The sequence below is a fragment of the Nerophis lumbriciformis genome, linkage group LG04, assembly GCF_033978685.3.
Source record: "Nerophis lumbriciformis linkage group LG04, RoL_Nlum_v2.1, whole genome shotgun sequence".
NCBI classification, from domain to species: domain Eukaryota; kingdom Metazoa; phylum Chordata; class Actinopteri; order Syngnathiformes; family Syngnathidae; genus Nerophis; species Nerophis lumbriciformis.
This window is the reverse complement of record NC_084551.2, coordinates 50,817,276-50,840,896: the sequence shown is the minus strand read 5'-3', so window position 1 is coordinate 50,840,896 and position 23,621 is coordinate 50,817,276. Positions and strand designations below refer to the sequence as shown.

At 43.6% G+C, this 23,621-nt stretch overlaps 1 protein-coding gene across 1 annotated transcript in view; it reads right to left on the bottom strand.

Moving 5' to 3' along the window:
* LOC133603496 (neural-cadherin) overlaps positions 1 to 23,621 on the bottom strand; it is a 422,478-nt gene that overhangs the window by 86,854 nt on the left and 312,003 nt on the right. The window contains exon 20 of the mRNA XM_072913050.1: positions 10,639 to 10,922. Coding sequence (XP_072769151.1) covers positions 10,639 to 10,922 — 284 coding nt within the window. The remainder of the gene's footprint in view (positions 1 to 10,638; positions 10,923 to 23,621) is intronic.

The window sequence follows — 23,621 nt, the reverse complement described above, 5'->3', positions numbered from 1 at the left end:
TACGGTATCGAGCACTATTTTTTGGATAACCTTATTAAGACATATACATATATATCTATACATATATATATACATATATATATACATATATATCTATACATTTAATATATATACATATATATATATATATATATATATATATATATATATATATATTAAATGTTTATAGGTTGGTTCATGGTTCATGGTTCTCGAGTTCAAGTACCTCGGAGTCTTGTTCACGAGTGAAGGAAGAGTGGATCGTGAGATCGACAGGCGGACGCCGTATCGATCCGTTGTGGTGAAGAAGGAGCTGAGCCGGAAGGCAAAACTCTCAATTTACCGGTCGATCTACGTTCCCATCCTCACCTATGGTCATGAGCTTTGGGTTATGACCGAAAGGACAAAGATCACGGGTACAAGCGGCCGAAATGAGTTTCCTCCGCCGAGTGGCGGGTCTCTCCTTTAGACATAGGGTGAGAAGCTCTGACATCCGGGGGGAACTCTGAGTAAAGCCGCTGCTCCTCCACATCGAGATGAGCCAGATGAGGTGGTTCGGGTATCTGGTCAGGATGCCCCCCGAACACCTCCCTAGGGAGGTGTTTAGGGCACGTACAACCGGTAGGAGGCCGCGGGGAAGACCCAGGACACGTTGGGTAGACTATGTCTCCCGGCTGGCCTGGGAACGCCTCAGGATCCCCCGGGAAGAGCTAGACGAAGTGGCTGGGGAGAGGGAAGTCTGGGCTTCCCTGCTTAGGCTGCTGCCCCCGCGACCCGACCTCGGATAAGCGGAATAAGATGGATGGATGGATGTTATTTTTTTAAATTTCAGGCAAATTCTCTTACAGACTAAAAAAACAATGTTAGTACATGTATTCTTTGTTATACAAACCCCGTTTCCATATGAGTTGGGAAATTGTGTTAGGCTCAAAGTGCAATTGCAAGAAATTTAGGGATTTCAACATCTACGGTCCATAATATCATCAAAAGGTTCAGAGAATCTGGAGAAATCACTCCACGTAAGCGGCATGGCCGGAAACCAACATTGAATGACCGTGACTTTCGATCCCTCAGACGACACTGTATCAAAAACCGACATCAATCTCTAAAGGATATCACCACATGGGCTCAGGAACACTTCAAAAAACCACTGTCACTAAATACAGTTGGTCACTACATCTGTAAGTGCAAGTTAAACCTCTACTATGCAAAGCGAAAGTCATTTATCAACAACACCCAAAAACGCCGCCGGCTTCTCTGGGCCCGAGATCATCTAAGATGGACTCATGCAAAGTGGAAAAGTGTTCTGTGGTCTGACGAGTCCACATTTCAAATTGTTTTTGGAAATATTCGACATTGTGTCATCCGGACCAAAGAGGAAAAGAACCATCCAGACTGTTATCGACGCAAAGTTCAAAAGCCAGCATCTGTGATGGTATGGGGGTGTATTAGTGCCCAAGGCATGGGTAACTTACACATCTGCGAAGGCACCATTAATGCTGAAAGGTACATACAGGTTTTGGAACAACATATGCTGCCATCTAAGCGCCGTTTTTTTCATGGACGCCCCTGCTTATTTCAGCAAGACAATGCCAAGCCACATTCAGCATGTGTTACAACAGCGTGGCTTCGTAAAAAAAGAGTGCGGGTACTTTCCTGGCCCACCTGCAGTCCAGACCTGTCTCCCATCGAAAATGTGTGGCGCATTATGAAGCGTAAAATACGACAGCGGAGACTGTTGAACGACTGAAGCTCTACATAAAACAAGAATGGGAAAGAATTCCACTTTCAAAGCTTCAACAATTAATTTCCTCAGTTCCCAATCGTTTATTGAGTGTTGTTGAAAGAAAAGGCCATGTAACACAGTGGTGAACATGCCCTTTCCCAACTACTTTGGCACGTGTTGCAGCCATGAAATTCTAAGTTAATTATTATTTGCAAAAAAAAAAAAAAGTTGATGAGTTTGAACATCAAATATCTTGTCTTTGTAGTGCATTCAACTGAATATGGGTAGAAAAGGATTTGCAAATCATTGTATTCCGTTTATATTTACATCTAACACAATTTCCCAACTCATATGGAAACGGGGTTTGTAAGTTTATCTATATTTCTTTCTTTTTTGCTTCCCATCCATCCATCCATTTTCTACCGCTTGTTCCTTTTGGAGTTGCGGGGGGTGCTGGAGCCTATCTCAGCTGTATTCGGGCGGAAGGCGGGGTACACCCTGGACAAGTCGCCACCTCATCACAGGGCCAACTCAGATAGACAGACAACATTCACACACTAGGGCCAATTTAGTGTTGCCAATAAACCTATCCCCAGGTGCATGTCTTTGGAGGTGGGAGGAAGCCGGAGTACCCGGAGGGAACCCACGCAGTCACGGGGAGAACATGCAAACTCCACACAGAAAGATCCCGAGCCCGGGATTGAACTCAGGACCTTCGTATTGTGAGGCATATGCACTAACCCCTGTTCCACCGTGCTGCCCCTGTTTTGTTTTCTTTAATGTTAATAAGCGTACAATGTTATGCAGAGGTGTACTTATAACAATTTTATAGATAAATGACAACATATTTAAGTGTTGGGGGGATGCGTAAAATATTTTCTTTGTCTTCTTCTTCTGGGGGGGGTAACAGAAAATAATTGAGAAGCCTTGGTCTACAGCATTGGCGTTGTTAGGCCTATTTTAGGGGGGCTCAAGCCCCCCTAAAATATTCTTAAGCCCCCCTAAATAATTTGGTGTTTATATATATATATATATATATATATATATATATATATATATATATATATATATATATATATATATATATATATATATAATTTTTTTTTTTTACAAATACATGCCGACATAGTCATTATAAAGTGGCCCGAATATGAGTTTAAATAAATAATCATATAAACTGTCATTATTCACTCAGTTTCCCCTCACTTCATAGCGTAAATCACCAAAAAGGATTCCCGGGCGCGGCACCGCTGCTGCCCACTGCTCCCCTCACCTCCCAGGGGGTGAACAAGGGGATGGGTCAAATGCAGAGGACACATTTCACCACACCGAGTGTGTGTGTGTGACAATCATTGGTACTTTAAGGTAGAGAGCCCCTTTAGTGTGTCGGTATCCAATCCATTCCACTTGTTCATATAGAAAATGCCCACATCACTCAAAATCCAGTCCGCATTTTCTCTGCGACCTTGCTTGCGGTCCTTGGACTTGTTCATATAGAAAACGCCCACATCACTCTTGTAGAATCTATATAAAGTAATATACATTAGCCTAATGTTAAAATAATGAAAAAAAACATCATTAAATATATTTGTTTTATTGTATTGTTACATTAATAGCTGTTGTATTATTATAGGATGGCTTGTTAAACATTTCATAGGATTTTCAGAGGGAGGAAAAACCAAGACATTTAATATAACATGTAAAATGAATAAATACATAAAAAGAAAAAGAAAAAAAATGGTTAAAAGCCATCGTCCCGGGGAGCATTTCATTTCGTCCCGTGCATTTTTTAAATAATAACAATGAATAATTTCTAAGTCTTTGTTAGCCGTTTGTGAAGTTTTGTGCTCGTGCGCTACGTTCGCTCTCCTGGGGGCTATGCCCCCCGTTCTTAAAAGCTAGTGACGCCCCTGGTCTACAGTAAGTAGCCAAGTCCTCTCGCCTTATTTATGCCGAGTTTACTTCTCTCTTTGTATATTTTACTGCCTACCTTATCTTTTATGAAGTAATACATGTCTTTGAGTACCTGGCAAAGCGATTCTACAAGTCCAATGTGGTATAATATCATGTTACATTGATACTGTGACCAAACGTCTCAAGGGGAGCTCCTCTCCCCCTTCTCTTATCACGGTGCTTTTCATTAAGTAGAAATGTCGAGCCGAGCAGATAATGCACACGGAGGCGAGCTGTGCTCAACCCCCCTCCGCCCGCCACCCGTTTGCATCCTTTTATCTCCCGGAGCGGCGCCCCCGACTGTCACCGCATCCCACCATGCAATTAAAAGTTAATGGCCGCTCACGAAAGAGAGCGAAATGAAACTGAGCGTTCCGTCTCCTTCCCGGGGTTGTTTACTCCAACCTTTGATGCCATAACCCCCCTCCGCCCCTCTCGTGTGCGTTGCCTGGCGACGGGGCGCAGGTGAAGTCACAACTATTCATTTCAAGTTGGATTCTCCTATCTTTTAGGTTGTGTGAACACACGGAGATGGAGGGGAGGGGCCGGCGAAGGAACGGGCGCACATCAAATCAATTCCAGCAGGCGAGCGGGGAAGCGGGCCCGAGCGGCGGACCGGGTGACACGTCGGATTACGCCGCTGCCCTCCGCGCCGCACTTCCATCTTTATAATCTGATTTAGCTCGGCGGCACATTCACATTAGCGCTCGTTACGGTGGGGGAGGTGTGACCGAAGGCGGGAGAACGCCGCAGGAGAAGGAGGTCGGTCGACTTTGCGAGGAAACTTTTCGGCGGGGCGCCGCTCCACAGGATGTTGTGTCGCACATGTTGCCGTGGCGACACCTGATCCTAGCATGCAGGTTGTTTGATTTATTATTACCGTATTTTCCGCACTATAAGGCGCACCTTCAATGAATGGCCTATTTGAAAACTTAGTTCATATATAAGGCGCACCGCATTATAAGGCGCATAGAATAGACGCTACAGTAGAGGCTGGGGTTACGTTATGCATCCCGTAGTTGCGAGACCTGTTGTGGCTCAATATTGGTCCATATATAAGGCGCACCGGACTATAAGGCGCACTGTCAGCTTTTGAGAAAATTGGAAGTTTTTAGGTGCGCCTTATAGTGCGGAAAATACGGTAGTTTACATATTGTTCACATAGACAGGATCTTCCACGGCCACGGTGTTCTAAGGGTGGGCCATACTTGCCAACCTTGAGACCTCCGAATTCGGGAGATGGGGGGGGGGGGGGGGGGGGGGGGGGGGGTTGTTACACACCAAAATACCGTATTGTCCGGACTATAAGGCGCACCTTCAATGAACGGCCTATTTGAAAACTTTGTTCATATATAAGGCGCACCGCATTATAAGGCGCATAGAATATACGCTACAGTAGAGGCTGGGGTTACGTTATGCATCCCGTAGTTGCAAGACCTGTTGTGGCTCAACATTGGTCCATATATAAGGCGCACCGGCAGGCCCGGCCCTAATCAATCTGGCGCCCTAGGCAAGATTTTAGGTGGCGCCCCCCCACATCGGCAGTGAAGTGTATATACTCACAAGAACCCGAATAGCTTTGTCTTTGACCTTTTTTTTTTACTTACAACTATACCTAATATATAAAGGGGTGGAAAAGTGACTATTACCTGCAGGGCAAACATTAGCTAACCAGAAGGCAATAATGTAAACAAAAAACACCTGCTTAAAAGATCTAATACAAATGTCCCTGAGGAATGTAAGGTGGGAGTACTGTAATTACCTAACGTTACATTATTATTTTCCATAACAATTTAGCCCCCTCCACAATATTAACCCGGCGTTAAAACAGAACTAGCTATTTATTGATTAGCAATTGCCGAATCATGTAACATTAGCTTAATGCTAAAAAGCCAGGTACTATCACATTCTGTAACAGACAAATAATTTCATGTAGGCTAACGTTACCTACCTGCTACCTCTGTCTTTTCTCGTTTCTCCTCTTCTTTTCTCTTTTTTCTTCCCTGGGCACCTGACAGTTTTGGCCGTTTTGACATCTTGTGTTGATTTTTTGATGTGGTGACGTCCAAAAAGAGTCATGATACGGGAAGGGAGGGGGCGCACCGTGCGTGGGGAGGAGGGGGGGCGTAATGTTGTAACAAATAATATTTCTATTAAATAGGCTTTACTTTGCATTTTAATTAACGTGAGATTATTTTTTTTATTTAGAAATAATAGTAACAACTTTTTTTTCCTTTTTTTTTTTCTCCAACATTTGTGGCACTGGCATGGCGCCCCCTGATGGACGGCGCCCTTAGCATTTGCCTATACGGCCTATGCCACGGGCCGGCCCTGCGCACCGGACTATAAGGCGTACTGTCAGCTTTTGAGAAAATTGGAGGTTTTTAGGTGCACCTTATAGTGCGGAAAATACGGTAGTTTACATATTGTTCACATAGACAGGATCTTCCACGGTGTTCTAATACTTGCCAACCTTGTGACCTCCGAATTCGGGATATTGGGGGTTGTTACACACCAAAATACCGTATTGTCCGGACTATAAGGCGCACTTGAAAACCTTTTTTTCCCCCTCAAAACGCGACAGTGCGCCTTATAACCCGGCGCGCCTAATGTAAGGAATAAGTTTGATTGAGCTTACCCAACTTGAAGCAATTTTATTTGGTACATGGTTTAATGATAAGTGTGACCAGTAGATGGCAGTCAAACATAAGAGATATGTGTAGACTGCACTATGATGGCAATATGACAGGGATGTCCGATAATGGCTTTTTTGCCGATATCCGATATTCCGATATTGCCCAACTCTTAATTACCGATACCAACCGATACCGATATATACAGTCGTGGAATTAACACATTATTATGCCTAATTTGGACAACCAGGTATGGTGAAGATGAGGTCCTTTTTAAAAAAAATAATAAAATAAAATAATTAAATTAAAAAGATTTGTATGTATTGTGCTCCTTAGGTAATGTTGCCGATCAGTTTGAATTGACCATTTTTTTATTGAGTTTAATTAATTTCTGTGGGGGGGGGGGGGTGTGGCCAGTGCTGTCTGCAGGAGCAAAGGTCACCGCCTCTGTCCATGGTGCTGAGGAAAGAGCACCATCAGACGGGGGCGTGGCAGTGCTGACGGCGAGACACAGCTGGCTTAGATCACACAGGTGGTACGTGTTAATCTAATCATCTGTTGTCTTTAACAGTAAGAGGCCGGGAGCAGTAGGGGAGAGAGGATACGGACGTGACTGAAAAGTCACAACTTATAGTGCGGAAAATACGGTAGTTTACATATTGTTCACATAGACAGGATCTTCCATGGCCATGGTGTTCTAAGGGTGGGCCATACTTGCCAACCTTGAGACCTCCGAATTCGGGAGATGGGGGGGGGGGGGGGGGGGGTTGTTACACACCAAAATACCGTATTGTCCGGACTATAAGGCGCACTTGAAACCCTTTTCCCCCCCTCAAAACGCGACAGTGCGCCTTATAACCCGGCGTGCCTAATGTAAGGAATAAGTTTGGTTGAGCTTACCCAACTTGAAGCAATTTTATTTGGTACATGGTGTAATGATAAGTGTGACCAGTAGATAAGTTAAAGTTAAAGTTAAAGTACCAATGATTGTCACACACACACTAGGTGTGGCGAAATTATTCTCTGCATTTGACCCATCACCCTTGATCACCCCCTGGGAGGTGAGGGGAGCAGTGGGCAGCAGCGGTGGCTGCGCCCGGGAATCATTTTTGGTGATTTAACCCCCAATTCCAACCCTTGATGCTGAGTGCCAAGCAGGGAGGTAATGGGTCCCATTTTTATAGTCTTTGGTATGACTCGGCCGGGATTTGAACTCCCAACCTACCGATCTCAGGACGGACACTCTAACCACTAGGCCACTGAGTAGTAGATGGCAGTCAAACACATGAGATATGTGTGGACTGCACTATGATGGCAATATGATAGGGATGTCCGATAATGGCTTTTTTGCCGATACCGATATTGTCCAACTCTTTAATTACCGATACCGATATAAACCGATACCGATATATACAGTCGTGGAATTAACACATTATTATGCTTAATTTGGACAACCATGTAGGGTGAAGATAAGGTCCTTTTAAAAAAAATTAATAAAATAAAATAAGAAATAAATTAAAAACATTTTCTTGAATAAAAAAGACAGGAAAACAATATAAAAACAGCTACATAGAAACTAGTAATTAATGAAAATGAGTAAAATTAACTGTTAAAGGTTAGTACTATTAGTGGACCAGCAGCACGCACAATCAAGGGAATTTTTTTTGGGTTGGTGCATTAACTGTAAGTGTATCTTGTGTTTTTTATGTTGATTTACTAATTAAAAAAAATAAAAAAATTGCAGATAATAAAAAAACGATACCGATAATTTCCGATATTACATTTTAAAGCATTTATCGGCCGATAATATCTCTACAATATGACTCAAGTAAACAACACCAACATTTTATATGTTCCATTGAAAATATAGAACATTACACACCGCTCAAAAATCTATCAAAGTGTTTTAGTACGACTTTGGTAAGCTATGAAGCCACACCGCTTGATGTGCTTCAACATAGGAGTATTATTATGGTGTGTGTATAAGGTAAGACATACTATCTGCCGTTTTGTTTCGCAATAGTATGCAAAAACTTTTCTTACCTTCGGGTACCTGCTGATCTGTATTTGGGATCTGCATAAATCCTGAAAAATTGCGCGCGTCCACCTTTGTAGCATACTTACCAACCTTGAGACATCCGAATTCGGGAGGGGGGGGGGGGGGAGTTTGGCGGTAGCGGGCGGTGTATATTGTAGCGTCCTGGAAGAGTTAGTGCTGCAAGGGGTTCTGGGCATTTGTTCTGTTGTGTTTATGTTGTGTTACGGTGCGGATGTTCTCCCGAAATGTGTTTGGTGTGGGTTCACAGTGTGGCGCATATTTGTAACAGTGTTAAAGTTGTTTATACGGCCACCCTCAGTGTGACCTGTATGGCTGTTGACCAAGCATGCATTGCATTCACTTATGTGTGTGTAAAAGCTGCATATATTATGTGACTGGGATGGCACGCTGTTTGTATGGAGGAAAAAACACGTTGTAGAGGACGCTAAAGGCAGTACCTTTAAGGCACGCCCCAAATATTGTTGTCCGGGTGGAAATCAGGAGAATGGTTGCCCCGAGAGGGGCACTGAAATTCGGGAGTCTCCCGGGAAAATCGGGAGGTTGAAACCGATACCGATAATTTCCGATATTACATTTTAAAGCATTTATCGATATTATCGGACATCTCTACTTTTCAACCTATATTCAATTGAATAGACTGCAAAGACAAGATACTTAACATTCGAACTGGAAAACTTTGTTCATTTTTGCAAATATTAGCTCATTTGGAATTTGATGCCTGCAACATGTTTCCAAAAAAAGTGGCAAAAAAGACTGAGAAAGTTGAGGAATGCTCATCAAACACTTATTTAGAACATCCCACGGGTGAACAGGCTAATTGGGAACAGGTGGGTGCCATGATTGGGTATAAAAGCAGCTTCCATGAAATGCTCAGTCATTCACAAACAAGGATGTGGCGAGGGTCACCACTTTGTCAACAAATGCCTGAGCAAATTGTTTAAGAACAACATTTCTCAACCAGCTATTGCAAGGAATTTAGGGATTTCACCATCTACGGTCCGTAATATCATCAAAGGGTTCAGAGAATCTGGAGAAATCACTGCACGTAAGCAGCAAGGCTGAAAACCAACATTTAATGCCCGTGACCTTCGATCCCTCAGGCGGTACGGCATCAAAAAACAAAAAGTGTGTAAAGGATATCACCACATGGGCTCAGAAACACTTCAGAAAACCACTGTCAGTAACTACAGTTTGTCGCTACATCTGTAAGTGCAAGTTAAAACTCTACTATGCAAAGCGAAAGCCATTTATCAACAACACCCAGAAACACTGCCGGCTTTGCTGGACCCGAGCTCATCTAAGATGGACTGATGCAAAGTAGAAAAGTGTTCTGTGGTTTGACGAGTCCACATTTCAAATTGTTTTTGGAAACTGTGGACGTCCTGTCCTCAGGACCAAAGAGGAAAAGAACCATCCGGACTGTTATCGGCGCAAAGTTGAAAAGCCAGCATGTGTGATGGTATGGGTGTGTATTAGTGCCCAAAACATGGGTAACTTACACATCTGTGAAGGCACCATTAATGCTGAAAGGTACACACAAGGTTTTGGAGCAACATATGTTGCCATCCAAACAACGTTATCATGGACGCCCATGCTTATTTCAGCAGGATAATGCCAAGCCACGTGTTACAACAGCGTGGCTTCATAGTAAAAGAGTGCGGGTACTAGACTGGCCTGCCTGTAGTCCAAACCTGTCTCTCATTGAAAATGTGTGGTGCATTATGAAGCCTGAAATAGCACAACGGAGACCCCCGGACTGTTGAACAACTTAAGCTGTACATCAAGCAAGAATGGGAAAGAATTCCCAAAAATTGGTCTCCTCAGTTCCCAAACGTTTACTGAGTGTTGTTAAAAGGAAAGGCCATGTACACAGTGGTAAAAATGCCCCTGTGCCAACTTTTTTGCAATGTGTTGCTGCCATTAAATTCTAAGTTAATGATTATATGCAAAAATAATTTAAGTTTCTCAGTGTGAACATTAAATATCTTGTCTTTGCAGTCTATTCAATTGAATATAAGTTGAAAAGGATTTGCAAATCATTGTATTCTGTTTTTATTTACGAATTACACAACGCTCAATTCCAATATATCCAATGCACTTGGTAATAAAAAGTTTGAGAACCACTGTTCTTAACTAAACAAAACTGATGATAGTCCACCTTTTTGTTACCTTTTTTTCAAATGAGAATCGATAAGAAACAAGCAGAATCGAAAGTGGAATCGGAACCGGAAAAATCTTATGACTTCCCATCTCTCGTACCATTCGATCATAGTGAATTAATTGTGTACCTCCATGATGAAAACAGGAAGTTCCGTCAGCTCCTCCGTGACGACGGCGTGGTATTCCGTCTGGCTGAAGACGGGCGCCTCGTCGTTCCGGTTGACCACCTGCACCACCACCAGCGTCTCGTTCTCCCACTTGCCGTCGGAGGCGACCAGCCGCAGCTCGTAGCGCCGCTCCATCTCGTAGTCCAGCGGCTGCGCCACAAAGATGGTACCCACCTCAGGTTCCACGTCGAAGGTGCCCATGGTGTTTCCCGCGGCGATCTGGTAGCGCAGCTTGGCGTTGGCACCTGCGGGGAGGACAGGCCACTTAGACCGCCGATTCTCAAACCATGGTACACTCATCAGAGCCGTCTATAGAGACAGTACGGAGCACTCGGTTTCAGAGTTGGTCCCAACCATGGCGCCCTGTAGTCATGTAAGAGGCTTTTTGACCAATCACATAAAGTATCTTACATCACGTGACCACAGGGCGCCACTCTGACATGAGTGGAACGCCAAAGAGCCACTTATTCAACTATTCAAACAGTGATAGGATAGGACTTTATTGTCATTGCACAAGTACAACGAAACTATGTTTTCAGCACAAACCGTTCAAAATTAGACAAACAGTGTACAGGGTTACAGCCAAAGGCGCCCCGTAAAAGATAAGAAAAAGGTAAAACGCTGGGGAAGAAGAGGAGTAAAAAAATACAATCTAGACTGGGCTCCTAAGGGGGCCTAGTCTGGAGTGGGAAAATAAAAACCTCCATGCAATGCACACACAAACACGTTACATTTAATCACGACAACTCGCAACTGAGGGGCGAGAAGTTGGACCCTGGAGGTCTACTGCTGCTATGAAGCGCTGCCAGCCGACCATCACCTCGAGGGGAAACAAGCGGTGGTGAAGGCGTGGGGTGGAGGACGGGGACGGGGACGGGGGATGTGATGTAATGTTCATAGACTGAGGCGATCTGCATGCAAGTGTTACTGTTCAAACTGTGCATAATGTTATAGTGGCCGCATAGTGTGGTGTCCGGGTCTGTGGCACCCGTTTTCATTTTTTAATGAAAAGAAAAATGATACAATTAATTAATTTTTCAAACTGAGACTCACTGACTTTGGCTCATTTTCTGTGAAGAACATACAGTATATCAGAATACATATTTAATGACCATACACCCCCCCTACACATTTCACATTTCTATTACATATAACATGTCCGGGGCTAATAGAAGTGTGGAAATTGATGTTCTTTGTACCGCATCGACCCCCCCCCCGTCCCCCACCCCACGCCTTCACCACCGCTTGTTTCCCCTCGGGGTGATGGTTGGCTGGCAGCGCTTCATAGCAGCAGTAGACCTCCAGGGCCCCAACTTCCCGCCCCTCAGTTGCGAGTTGTCGTGATTAAATGTAACGTGTTTGTGTGTGCATTGCATGGAGGTTTTTTTCCCCCACTCCAGACTAGGCCCCCTTAGGAGCCCAGTCTAGATTGTATTTTTTTACTCCTCTTCTTCCCCAGCGTTTTACCTTTTTCTTATCTTTTACGGGGCGCTTTTGGCGACCCATCAGCGTTCTTGTTCTGTAGGCCTACAGAAATGCGATTTTCTTATTTAAACGGGGATAGCAGGTCCATTCTATGTGTCATACTTGATCATTTCGCGATATTGCCATATTTTTGCTGAAAGGATTTAGTAGAGAACATTGACGATAAAGTTCGCAACTTTTGGTCGCTGATAAAAAAGCCTTGCCTGTACCGGAAGTAGCAGACGAGTAGCGTGACGTCACAGGTTGTGGAGCTCCTCACATCCGCACATTGTTTACAATCATGGCCACCAGCAGCGAGAGCAATTCGGACCGAGAAAGCCACGATTTCACCATTAATTTTAGCGAGGATGAAAGATTTGTGGATGAGGAAAGTGAGAGTGAAGGACTAGAGGGCAGTGGGAGCGATTCAGATAGGAAAGATGCTGTGAGAGGCGGGTGGGACCTGATATTCAGCTTGGAATGACTAAAACAGTAAATAAACACAAGACATATATATACTCTATTAGCCACAACAAAACCAGGCTTATATTTAATATGCCACAAATTAATCCCGCATAACAAACACCTCCCCCATCCCGTCCATATAACCCGCCAATACAACTCAAACACCTGCACAACACACTCAATCCCACAGCCCAAAGTACCGTTCACCTCCCCAAAGTTCATACAGCACATATATTTCCCCAAAGTCCCCAAAGTTACGTACGTGACATGCACATAGCGGCACGCACGTACGGGCAAGCGATCAAATGTTTGGAAGCCGCAGCTGCATGCGTACTCACGGTACCGCGTCTGCGCATCCAACTCAAAGTCCTCCTGGTAAGAGTCTCTGTTGTCCCAGTTCTCCACAGGCCAATGGTAAAGCTTGACTGTCATCTTTCGGGAATGTAAACAATGAAACACCGGCTGTGTTATCCGGCACAACAGTCAAGGGGTGCATTCTACGGCGGGGGTGCGTTATCCGGCACAACACCTGCCGCAATACACCGCTTCCCACCTACAGCTTTCTTCTTTGCTGTCTCCATTGTTCATTGAACAAATTGCAAAAGATTCACCAACACAGATGTCCAGAATACTGTGGAATTTTGCGATGAAAACAGACGACTTAATAGCTGGCCACCACGCTGTCCCAAAATGTCCGCTACAATCCGTGACGTCACGCGCAGACGTCATCATACCGAGACGTTTTCAGCAGGATATTTCGCGTGAAATTTAAAATTGCACTTTAGTAAGCTAACCCGGCCGTATTGGCATGTGTTGCAATGTTAAGATTTCATCATTGATGTATAAACTATCAGACTGCGTGGTCGGTAGTAGTGGCTTTCAGTAGGCCTTTAATTTGATATCGCCTCAAGGGCCACACACACACATACTCTACTCTCATAACACACAGTACAGTTAGTAGAACAACTGTGTTTTCATTACTGTGTATTTGATAGGTGCCATTGCCCAGGAATTGTATTGCATTGTATTTTCAAGTACAACAATGAGTAGATGAGTGTTATGTGTGTGTATATGTGTAAATTAATGAACACTGAAATTCAAGTATTTCTTTTATTTATATATATAATAAAATAAATAAATATATATATAGCTAGAATTCACTGAAAGTCAAGTATTTCATATATATATATATATATATATATATACATATATGAATGAAATACTCCAGTTGGTGAATTCTAGCTGTAAATATACTCCTCCCCTCTTAACCACGCCCCCCGCCCCAACCACGCCCCACCCCACCCCCGACCACGCCCCCACCCCTCACCTCCCGAAATCGGAGGTCTCAAGGTTGGCAAAGTATGACCTAAGCTGGGCCGAAATTGAAGACGCTGGCGGGCCACACTCGGCCCATAGTTTGGACACCCCCGAGATTAGCTGAAACGTTGCCTTGTACTAAAAAACCTTCCTGCATAGACCAGAACTAAAATATCAACATCATTTAAATGAGATCCTTTCATTTTTTTGTCCCCCTTGGTAAAGCAGCAGAAATGTGTTTTGTACACTTGGCCTTGATAAACATGGCCGTGTCGAAACACACACACACACACACACACACACACACACACACACACACACACACACACACACACACACACACACACACACACACACACACACACACACACACACACACACACACACACACACACACACACACACACACACACACACACACACACACACACACACACACACACACACACACACACACACACACACACACACACACACACACACACACACACACACACACACACACACACACACACACACACACACACACACACAGTCATGATGGGCGCCCAGAGGCAGGTCCGTCTGGGTCGGGCTTGCACAACATTTACTGGCACCAAGGAGAATTTAGCAGACTATCACCATCTGTGGAGACATGCAGGACCTTCATCATCACACTGGAGTGTGTGTGTGTGTGTGTGTGTGTGTGTGTGTGTGTGTGTGTGTGTGTGTGTGTGTGTGTGTGTGTGTGTGTGTGTGTGTGTGTGTGTGTGTGTGTGTGTGCAAAAGCTGAAGCTTACCGGCCCTTCACAGCCTCTGAACACGATGTGTCGTGACACTCAGCGAGTTGCTGAGAGTGTGTGTGTGTTGTAATGTGTGTAAAGGGAGTAGCTCCAGAGGTTCCTCGCCTGCAGCAGCCTCACTAATGATCAGCGAGGCCATATGGCATTGCCCTCTTCTCTCACACACACACACACACACACACACACACACACACACACACACACACACACACGCACACACACGCACACACACGCACACACACACACACACACACACACACACACGGGGGCCTGATTTAATTTGCGGCCTAGCAGGAGGCTCAAAAATGAGATTAAGGTCAGTAGTGAGCTCCTTGTGAGGTGGACCTGAGGGGAAAGTTGTCCCTCAGCTGCATCTGCAGGTCGACTCTCTGAAGGACTAATGCCACCGCTGCTGAAAGTTTCACGGCATCCTGGTTTCAAGGAATTAAAAGGAGACACTGAGGAGTTTTCACGAAGCGTCATTACCTCTGATTGAACAAAAATGGTTTTGATGATCTCAGGCTTCCCGGTAAGGTCTATTCAGGTGTACTGGAGAGGAGGCTACGCCGGAGAGTCGAACCTCGGATTTAGGAGGAACAGTGTGGTTTTCGTCCTGGTCGTGGAACTGTGGACCAGCTCTATACTCTCGGCAGGGTCCTTGAGGGTGCATGGGAGTTTGCCCAACCAGTCTACATGTGCTTTGTGGACTTGGAGAAGGCATTCGACCGTGTCCCTCGGGAAGTCCTGTGGGGAGTGCTCAGAGAGTATGGGGTATCGGACTGTCTGATTGTGGCGGTCCGCTCCCTGTATGATCAGTGTCAGAGCTTGGTCCGCATTGCCGGCAGTAAGTCGGACACGTTTCCAGTGAGGGTTGGACTCCGCCAAGGCTGCCCTTTGTCACCGATTCTGTTCATAACTTTTATGGACAGAATTTCTAGGCGCAGTCAAGGCATTGAGGGGATCCGGTTTGGTGGCTGCAGGATTAGGTCTCTGCTTTTTGCAGATGATGTGGTCCTGATGGCTTCATCTGGCCAGGATCTTCAGCTCTCACTGGATCGGTTCGCAGCTGAGTGTGAAGCGACTGGGATGAGAATCAGCACCTCCAAGTCTGAGTCCATGGTTCTCGTCCAGAAAAGTGCCATCTCCAGGTTTGGGAGGAGACTCTGCCCCAAGTGGAGGAGTTCAAGTACCTCGGAGTCTTGTTCACGAGTGAGGGAAGAGTGGATCGTGAGATCGACAGGGGGATCGGTGCGGCGTCTTCAGTAATGCGGACGCTGTATCGATCTGTTGTGGTGAAGAAGGAGCTGAGCCGGAAGGCAACGCTCTCAATTTACCGGTCGATCTACGTTCCCATCCTCGCCTATGGTCATGAGCTTTGGGTTATGAGGGAAAGGACAAGATCACGGGTACAAGCGGCCGAAATGAGTTTCCTCCGCCGGGTGGCGGGGCTCTCCCTTAGAGATAGGGTGAGAAGTTCTGCCATCCGGTAGGAACTCAACTCAACTCTGGCTCCTCCACATCGAGAGGAGCCAGATGAGGTGGTTCGGCATCTGGTCAGGATGCCACCCGAACGCCTCCCAAAGGGAGGTGTTTTCGGGCACGTCCGACCGGTAGGAGGCCACGGGGAAAACCCAGGACACGTTGGGAAGGTATAGCTTGGTTGGTAGAGCGGCCGTGTCTGCAACTTGAGGGTTGCAGGTTCAATCCCCGCTTCCGCCATCCTAGTCACTGCCGTTGTGTCCTTGGGCAAGACACTTTACCCACCTGCTCCCAGTGCCACCCACACTGGTTTAAATGTAACTTAGATATTGGGTTTCACTATGTAAAAGCGCTTTGAGTCACTTGAGAAAAAGCGCTATATAAATGTAATTCACTTCACTTCACTTTGGGAAGACTGTCTCCCGGCTGGCCTGGGAACGCCTCGGGATCCCCCGGGAGGAGCTGGACAAAGTAGCTGGGGAGAGGGAAGTCTGGGCTTCTCTGCTTAGGCTGCTGCCCCCGTGACCCGACCTCGGATAAGCGGTAGAAGATGGATGGATGGATGGATCATTTTGATGATAGTGGAACGGCTAAAACCCTATGTAATTTTTTAACATTTTGGGTAATTTTATGTCTCCAACTGCCATTGCAAGACCATCTCAAGAGCACCAAAATATTACAAAGCCCAAAACCAGTTAAGTTGGCACGTTGTGTAAATCGTAAATAATCGTAAATTTAAAAAAAAATAATACATTTAAAAAAAATCGTAAATATAAACAGAATGCAATGATTTGCAAATCTTTTCAACGTATATTCAATTGAATAGACTGCAAAGACAAGATATTTAACGTTCGAACTAAGAAACTTTGTTATTTTTTGCAAATATTAGCTCATTTGAATTTGATGCCTGCAACATGTTTCAAAAAAGCTGGCACAAGTGGCAGAAAAGACTGAGAAAGTGGAGGATTGCTCATCAAACACTACTTGGAACATCCCACAGGTGAACAGGCTAATTGGGAACAGGTGGGTGCCATGATTGGGTATAAAAAGCAGCTTCCATGAAATGCTCAGTCATTCACAAACAAGGACGGGGCGAGGGTCACCACTTTGTCAACAAATGCGTGAGCAAATTGTTGAACAGTTTAAGAAAAACCTTTCTCAACCAGCTTTTGCAAGGAATTTAGAGATTTCACCATCTACGGTCCGTTATATCATCAAAAGGTTCAGAGAATCTGGAGAAATCACTGCATGTGAACAGCAAGTCCTTGACCCTAGATCCCTCACGTGGTACTGCATCAAAAAGCGACATCAGTGTGTAAAGGATATCACCACCTGGGCTCAGGAACACTTCAGAAAACCACTGTCAATAACTACAGTTGGTCGCTACATCTGTAAGTGCAAGTTAAAACTCTACAATGCAAAGCCAAAGCCATTCATCAACAACACCCAGAAACGCCGCTGGCTTTGCTGGGCCCGAGCTCATCTAAGATGGACTGATGCAAAGTGGAAAAGTGCTCTGTGGTCTGACGAGTCCACATTCCAAATTTTTTTGGGGACACTGTGGACGTCGTGTCTTCCGGACCAAAGAGGAAAATAACCATCTGGACTGTTGTAGGCGCAAAGTTGAAAAGCCAGCATCTGTGATGGTATGGGGGTGTATTAGTGCCCAAGACATGGGTAACTTACACATCTGTGAAGGCGCCATTAATGCTGAAAGGTACATACAGGTTTTGGAGCAACATATGTAGCCATCCAAGCAACGTTACCATGGACGCCCCTGCTTATTTCAGCAAGACAATGCCAACCCACGTGTTACAACAGTGTGGCTTCGTAGTAAAAGAGTGTGAGTACTAGACTGGCCTGCCTGTAGTCCAGACCTGTCTCCCATTGAAAATGTGTGGCGCATTATGAAGCCTAAAATAGCACAACGGAGACCCCCCGACTGTTGAACAACTTAAGCTGTACATCAAGCAAAAATGGGAAAGAATTCCACCTGAGAAGCTTCAAAAATGTGTCTCCTCAGTTCCCAAACGTTTACTGAGTGTTGTTAAAAGGAAAGTCCATGTAACACAGTGGTAAAAATGCCCCTGTGACAACTTTTTTGCAATGTGTTGCTGCCATTAAATTCTAAGTTAATTATTTGCAAAATAAAATATGTTTCTCAGTTCAAACATTAAATATCTTGTCTTTGCAGTCTATTCGAATAAAATATAAGTTAAAAAGGATTTGCAAATAATTGTATTCTGTTTTTTATTTACCATTTACACAACATGCCAACTTCACTGGTTTTGAGTTTTGTAGGAAGCATATAGACAGGAAGTTGCGTGAAGTAAGCGTCAAGACAAGGTGTGTCCAAAACTATTCCACCAAGGGCCGCACTTAACAAAAAGTCAAAGTATGCAGGGGTCATTTTGGTAGTTCTTTATCTTGTTATTTTAAAAAAAAAGCAGAAAACTGACTTTACATATGTTTAAAGACAAAACTTAGTGTCGTCAGCTTTGTGTTATAGGTGACAACGTGAGCTATTATTAGTTATTTCAGGGGTGTCCAAAGTGCGGTCAGGCGGCCATTTGCAGACAGCAGCTCGGATTTTGTTGGCTTGCAACATATAGTCGGAAAAAAACAGTTACCGTATTTTTGTTTGGTAAACGTATAGCATGTTCTATATGTTATAGTTATTTGAATGACTCTTACCATAATATGTTACGTTAACATACCAGGCACCTTCTCAGTTGGTTATTTATGCCTCATATAACGTACACTTATTCAGCCTGTTGTTCACTATTCTTTATTTATTTTAAATTGCCTTTCAAATGTCTATTCTTGGTGTTGGCTTTTATCAAATACATTTCCACAAAAATGCGACTTATACTCCAGTGCGACTTATATATGGTTTTTTTCCTTCTTTATTATGCATTTTCGGCCGGTGCGACTTATACTCCGGAGCGACTTATACTCCGAAAAATACGGTAATAAATTCATAAAAAAAAAAAAAAAAGAAGACATGCACAAATGCTAAAATGTGACTTAAAACATTGCCGGTACGTCATTTGATCAACTTCACTTTAGTTTGGAGTGTGTGTGTGTGTGTGTGTGTGTGAGAGAACACATCCACTCAGTGTGTGTATGCGACTGTATCTATGTGTGTGCGCTTGAGAAAGTGTTTATGTGTTTAAGTGTGTGTGTGTGTGTGTGTGTGTGTGTGTGCACTGAAGCTCCAGGCGACACTGGAGTCGAACAGCCGACTCGGCAGAATTTTAAACAGCCTTTTGATCTCATTACCAGACGCACTTAGTTCGGCAAATTTTCCACTCGGAGGGCCGAGCAGGATGCTGAAATCACACAGGGTGACAAAGAGATGCGCAGCCTAATCAGCTTTAGAGGAAGGCGGGGTGGGGGGTGAGGGGGGGTTCATCCATGCTGCGCTCTGCCTTTTATTATCTCAACAAACTCCAAATCAAGACGAGCACATGAACTAAAAGTACAAACAGCTCCTATTTTGGACAGATCGGGCCGATATGAGGAATTATGAGGTCACACCAACAAATGCAATGACGTTAAAAAGCAGCTCTGATAACCAATGAAAAAAAAGGAAAACGCTCCAATGAGTCGAGATCACCTGCAAGCGTGCAGTAATTAGTTAAGTTAAAGTTAAAGGCCTACTGAAATGCGATTTTCTTATTTAAACGGGGATAGCAGGTCCATTCTATGTGTCATACTTGATCATTTCGCGATATTGCCATATTTTTGCTGAAAGGATTTAGTAGAGAACATCGACGATAAAGTTCGCAACTTTTGGTCGCTGATAAAAAAAGCCTTGCCTGTACCGGAAGTAGCAGACGATATGCGCGTGACGTCACAAGTTGTGGAGCTCCTCACATCTGCACATTGTTTACAATCATGGCCACCAGCAGCGAGAGCGATTCGGACCGAGAAAGCGACGATTTCCCCATTAATTTGAGCGAGGATGAAAGATTTGTGGATGAGGAAAGTAAGAGTGAAGTGGGAGCGATTCAGATAGGGAAGATGCTGTGAGAGGCGGGTGGGACCTGATATTCAGCTGGGAATGACTAAAACAGTAAATAAACACAAGACAGAATATTATAGAATAGATAGAATATTACTTAAGGCTAATACAAAAAAGGGATTTTTAGAAATGTTGGCCAACTGAAAAGTATGAAAATGAAAAATATGAGCATGTACAATACTCAATACTTGGTTGGAGCTCCTTTTGCCTCAATTACTGCGTTAATGCGGCGTGGCATGGAGTCGATGAGTTTCTGGCACTGCTCAGGTGTTATGAGAGCCCAGGTTGCTCTGATAGTGGCCTTCAACTCTTCTGCGTTTTTGGGTCTGGCATTCTGCATCTTCCTTTTCACAATACCCCACAGATTTTCTATGGGGCTAAGGTCAGGGGAGTTGGCGGGCCAATTTAGAACAGAAATACCATGGTACGTAAACCAGGCACGGGTAGATTTTGCGCTGTGTGCAGGCGCCAAGTCCTGTTGGAACTTGAAATCTCCATCTCCATAGAGGAGGTCAGCAGCAGGAAGCATGAAGTGCTCTAAAACTTGCTGGTAGACGGCTGCGTTGACCCTGGATCTCAGGAAACAGAGTGGACCGACACCAGCAGATGACATGGCACCCCAAACCATCACCCAACCATGCAAATTTTGCATTTCCTTTGGAAATCGAGGTCCCAGAGTCTGGAGGAAGACAGGAGAGGCACAGGATCCACGTTGCCTGAAGTCTAGTGTAAAGTTTCCACCATCAGTGATGGTTTGGGGTGCCATGTCATCTGCTGGTTGGCCAACATTTCTAAAAATCCCTTTTTTGTATTAGCCTTAAGTAATATTCTAATTTTGTGACACACGGAATTTTGGATTTTCATTTGTTGCCACTTCAAATCATCAAAATTAAATGAAATAAACATTTGAATGCATCAGTCTGTGTGCAATGAATAAATATAATGTACAAGTTACACCTTTTGAATGCAATTACTGAAATAAATCAAGTTTTTCAAAATATTCTAATTTACTGGCTTTTACCTGTATATACTCTATTAGCCACAACACAACCAGGATTATATTTAATATGTCACAAATTAATCCCGCATAACAAACACCTCCCCCCTCCCGTCCATATAACCCGCCAATACAACTCAAACACCTGCACAACACACTCAATCCCACAGCCCAAAGTACCGTTCACCTCCCCAAAGTTCATACAGCACATATATTTCCCCAAAGTCCCCAAAGTTACGTACGTAGGCAACCTATGGACCGACTCAACTGACACTGATTTTATGACATAGTACAGTGGTTCTCAAATGGGGGTACGCGTACCCCTGGGGGTACTTGAAGGTATGCCAAGGGGTACGTGAGATTTTTTTAAAATATTCTAAAATTAGCAACAATTCAAAAATCCTTTATAAATATATTTATTGAATAATACTTCAACAAAATATGAATGTAAGTTCATAAACTCAGTGAAGCACAAGCTCAGGTGTCTCACTAAAATGTCTGTCAAAAAGAACCGTTATATATTCAGTGTTGACAGCTAGATTTTTTGTGCACATGTTCCATAAATACTGATGTTAAAGATTTTTTTTTTGTGAAGAAATGTTTAGAATTAAGTTCATGAATCCAGATGGGTCTCTAATACAATCCCCAAAGAGGGCACTTTAAGTTGATGATTACTTCTATGTGGAGAAATCTTTATTTATAATTGAATCACTTGTTTATTTTTCAACAAGTTTTTAGTTATTTTTATCTTTTTTTCCAAATAGTTCAAGAAAGACCACTACAAATGAGCAATATTTTGCACTGTTATACAATTTAATAAATCAGAAACTGATGACATAGTGCTGTATTTTACTTCATCTTTTTTTTTTTCAACCAAAAATGCTTTGCTCTGATTCGGGGGTACTTGAATTTAAAAAAAAATCACAGGGGGTACATTGCTGAAAAAAGGTTGAGAACCACTGACCTAGTATATACAATAATATAAACCAAGTCATTGTATTTAATTTAGGATTATTTCATAACTTCATTTAAATAAAAATATATTTTTTGTCTTTTTTAGATACAGTCAATAAATAATGTGAACATGTATCATAACATGGAAATCTAAGAGAACGTGTTGTGAATGAGGATGCTTGTGGACCTGGAAATTATTATTATTATTTTTTTTTACACATTTTTATTTTAAAAAAAAACAGTTTTTCCAACGTATTCAATTTTAGACGCTTTCTCTTCTTCGTTATTTCTCCGACTGTAGAAAAGACCCGCTCACAGGGCACAGAGGAGGCGTCAGTGCGACACAGTTCGCTCATGATCGGTCACGTGACTTTCTAAAAGCGGTACGCGCACCGACACAGGGTTTCGCTCTATGCACTACCAAACGGGGTCCTGGACAAAATTCTGACCCAGATGAAGGCCCTAGTATGAGTGGTCGACAAAATAAAAAAGACAAGACAGTGAGCTTGAGGCAATACAGCGAAAGCTATCTTTCATTTGGATTTACTTTCACCGGGGATGCGACAGCACCGACTCCGCAGTGCTTGCTGTGTGGTGAGTTTTTGATTGATTGATTGAAACTTTTATTAGTAGATTGCACAGTACAGTACATATTCCGTACAATTGACCACTAAATGGTAACACCCCAATAAGTTTTTCAACTTCAACTTTTTCAACAAGGCGAATCAGTAAAGAATCTGGGTATTATCTTCGACCGAACTCTCTCGTTTGAATCACACATTAAGAGTGTTACTAAAACGGCCTTCTTTCATCTCCGTAATATCGCTAAAATTCGTTCTATTTTATCCACTAGCGACGCTGAGATCATTATTCATGCGTTAGTTACGTCTCGTCTCGACTACTGTAACCTATTATTTTCAGGTCTCCCTATGTCTAGCATTAAAAGATTACAATTGGTACAAAATGCGGCTGCTAGACTTTTGACAAGAACAAGAAAGTTTGATCATATTAAGCCTATACTGTATATATCTTTATATACATATATACCTATATATATACACCTATACTGGCTCACCTGCACTGGCTTCCTGTGCACTTAAGATGTGACTTTAAGGTTTTACTACTTACGTATAAAATACTACACGGTCTAGCTCCGTCCTATCTTGTCGATTGCATTGTACCATATGTCCCGGCAAGAAATCTGCCTTCAAAGAACTCCGGCTTATTAGTGATTCCCAGAGCCCAAAAAAAGTCTGCGGGCTATAGAGCGTTTTCTATTCGGGCTCCAGTACTATGGAATGCCCTCCCGGTAACAATTAGAGATGCTACCTCAGTAGAAGCATTTAAGTCCCATCTTAAAACTCATTTGTATACTCTAGCCTTTAAATAGACCCCCCTTTTAGACCAGTTGATCTGCTCGCCTGTGCATCGGCTGGGAACATCTCTGCGCTGCTGACCC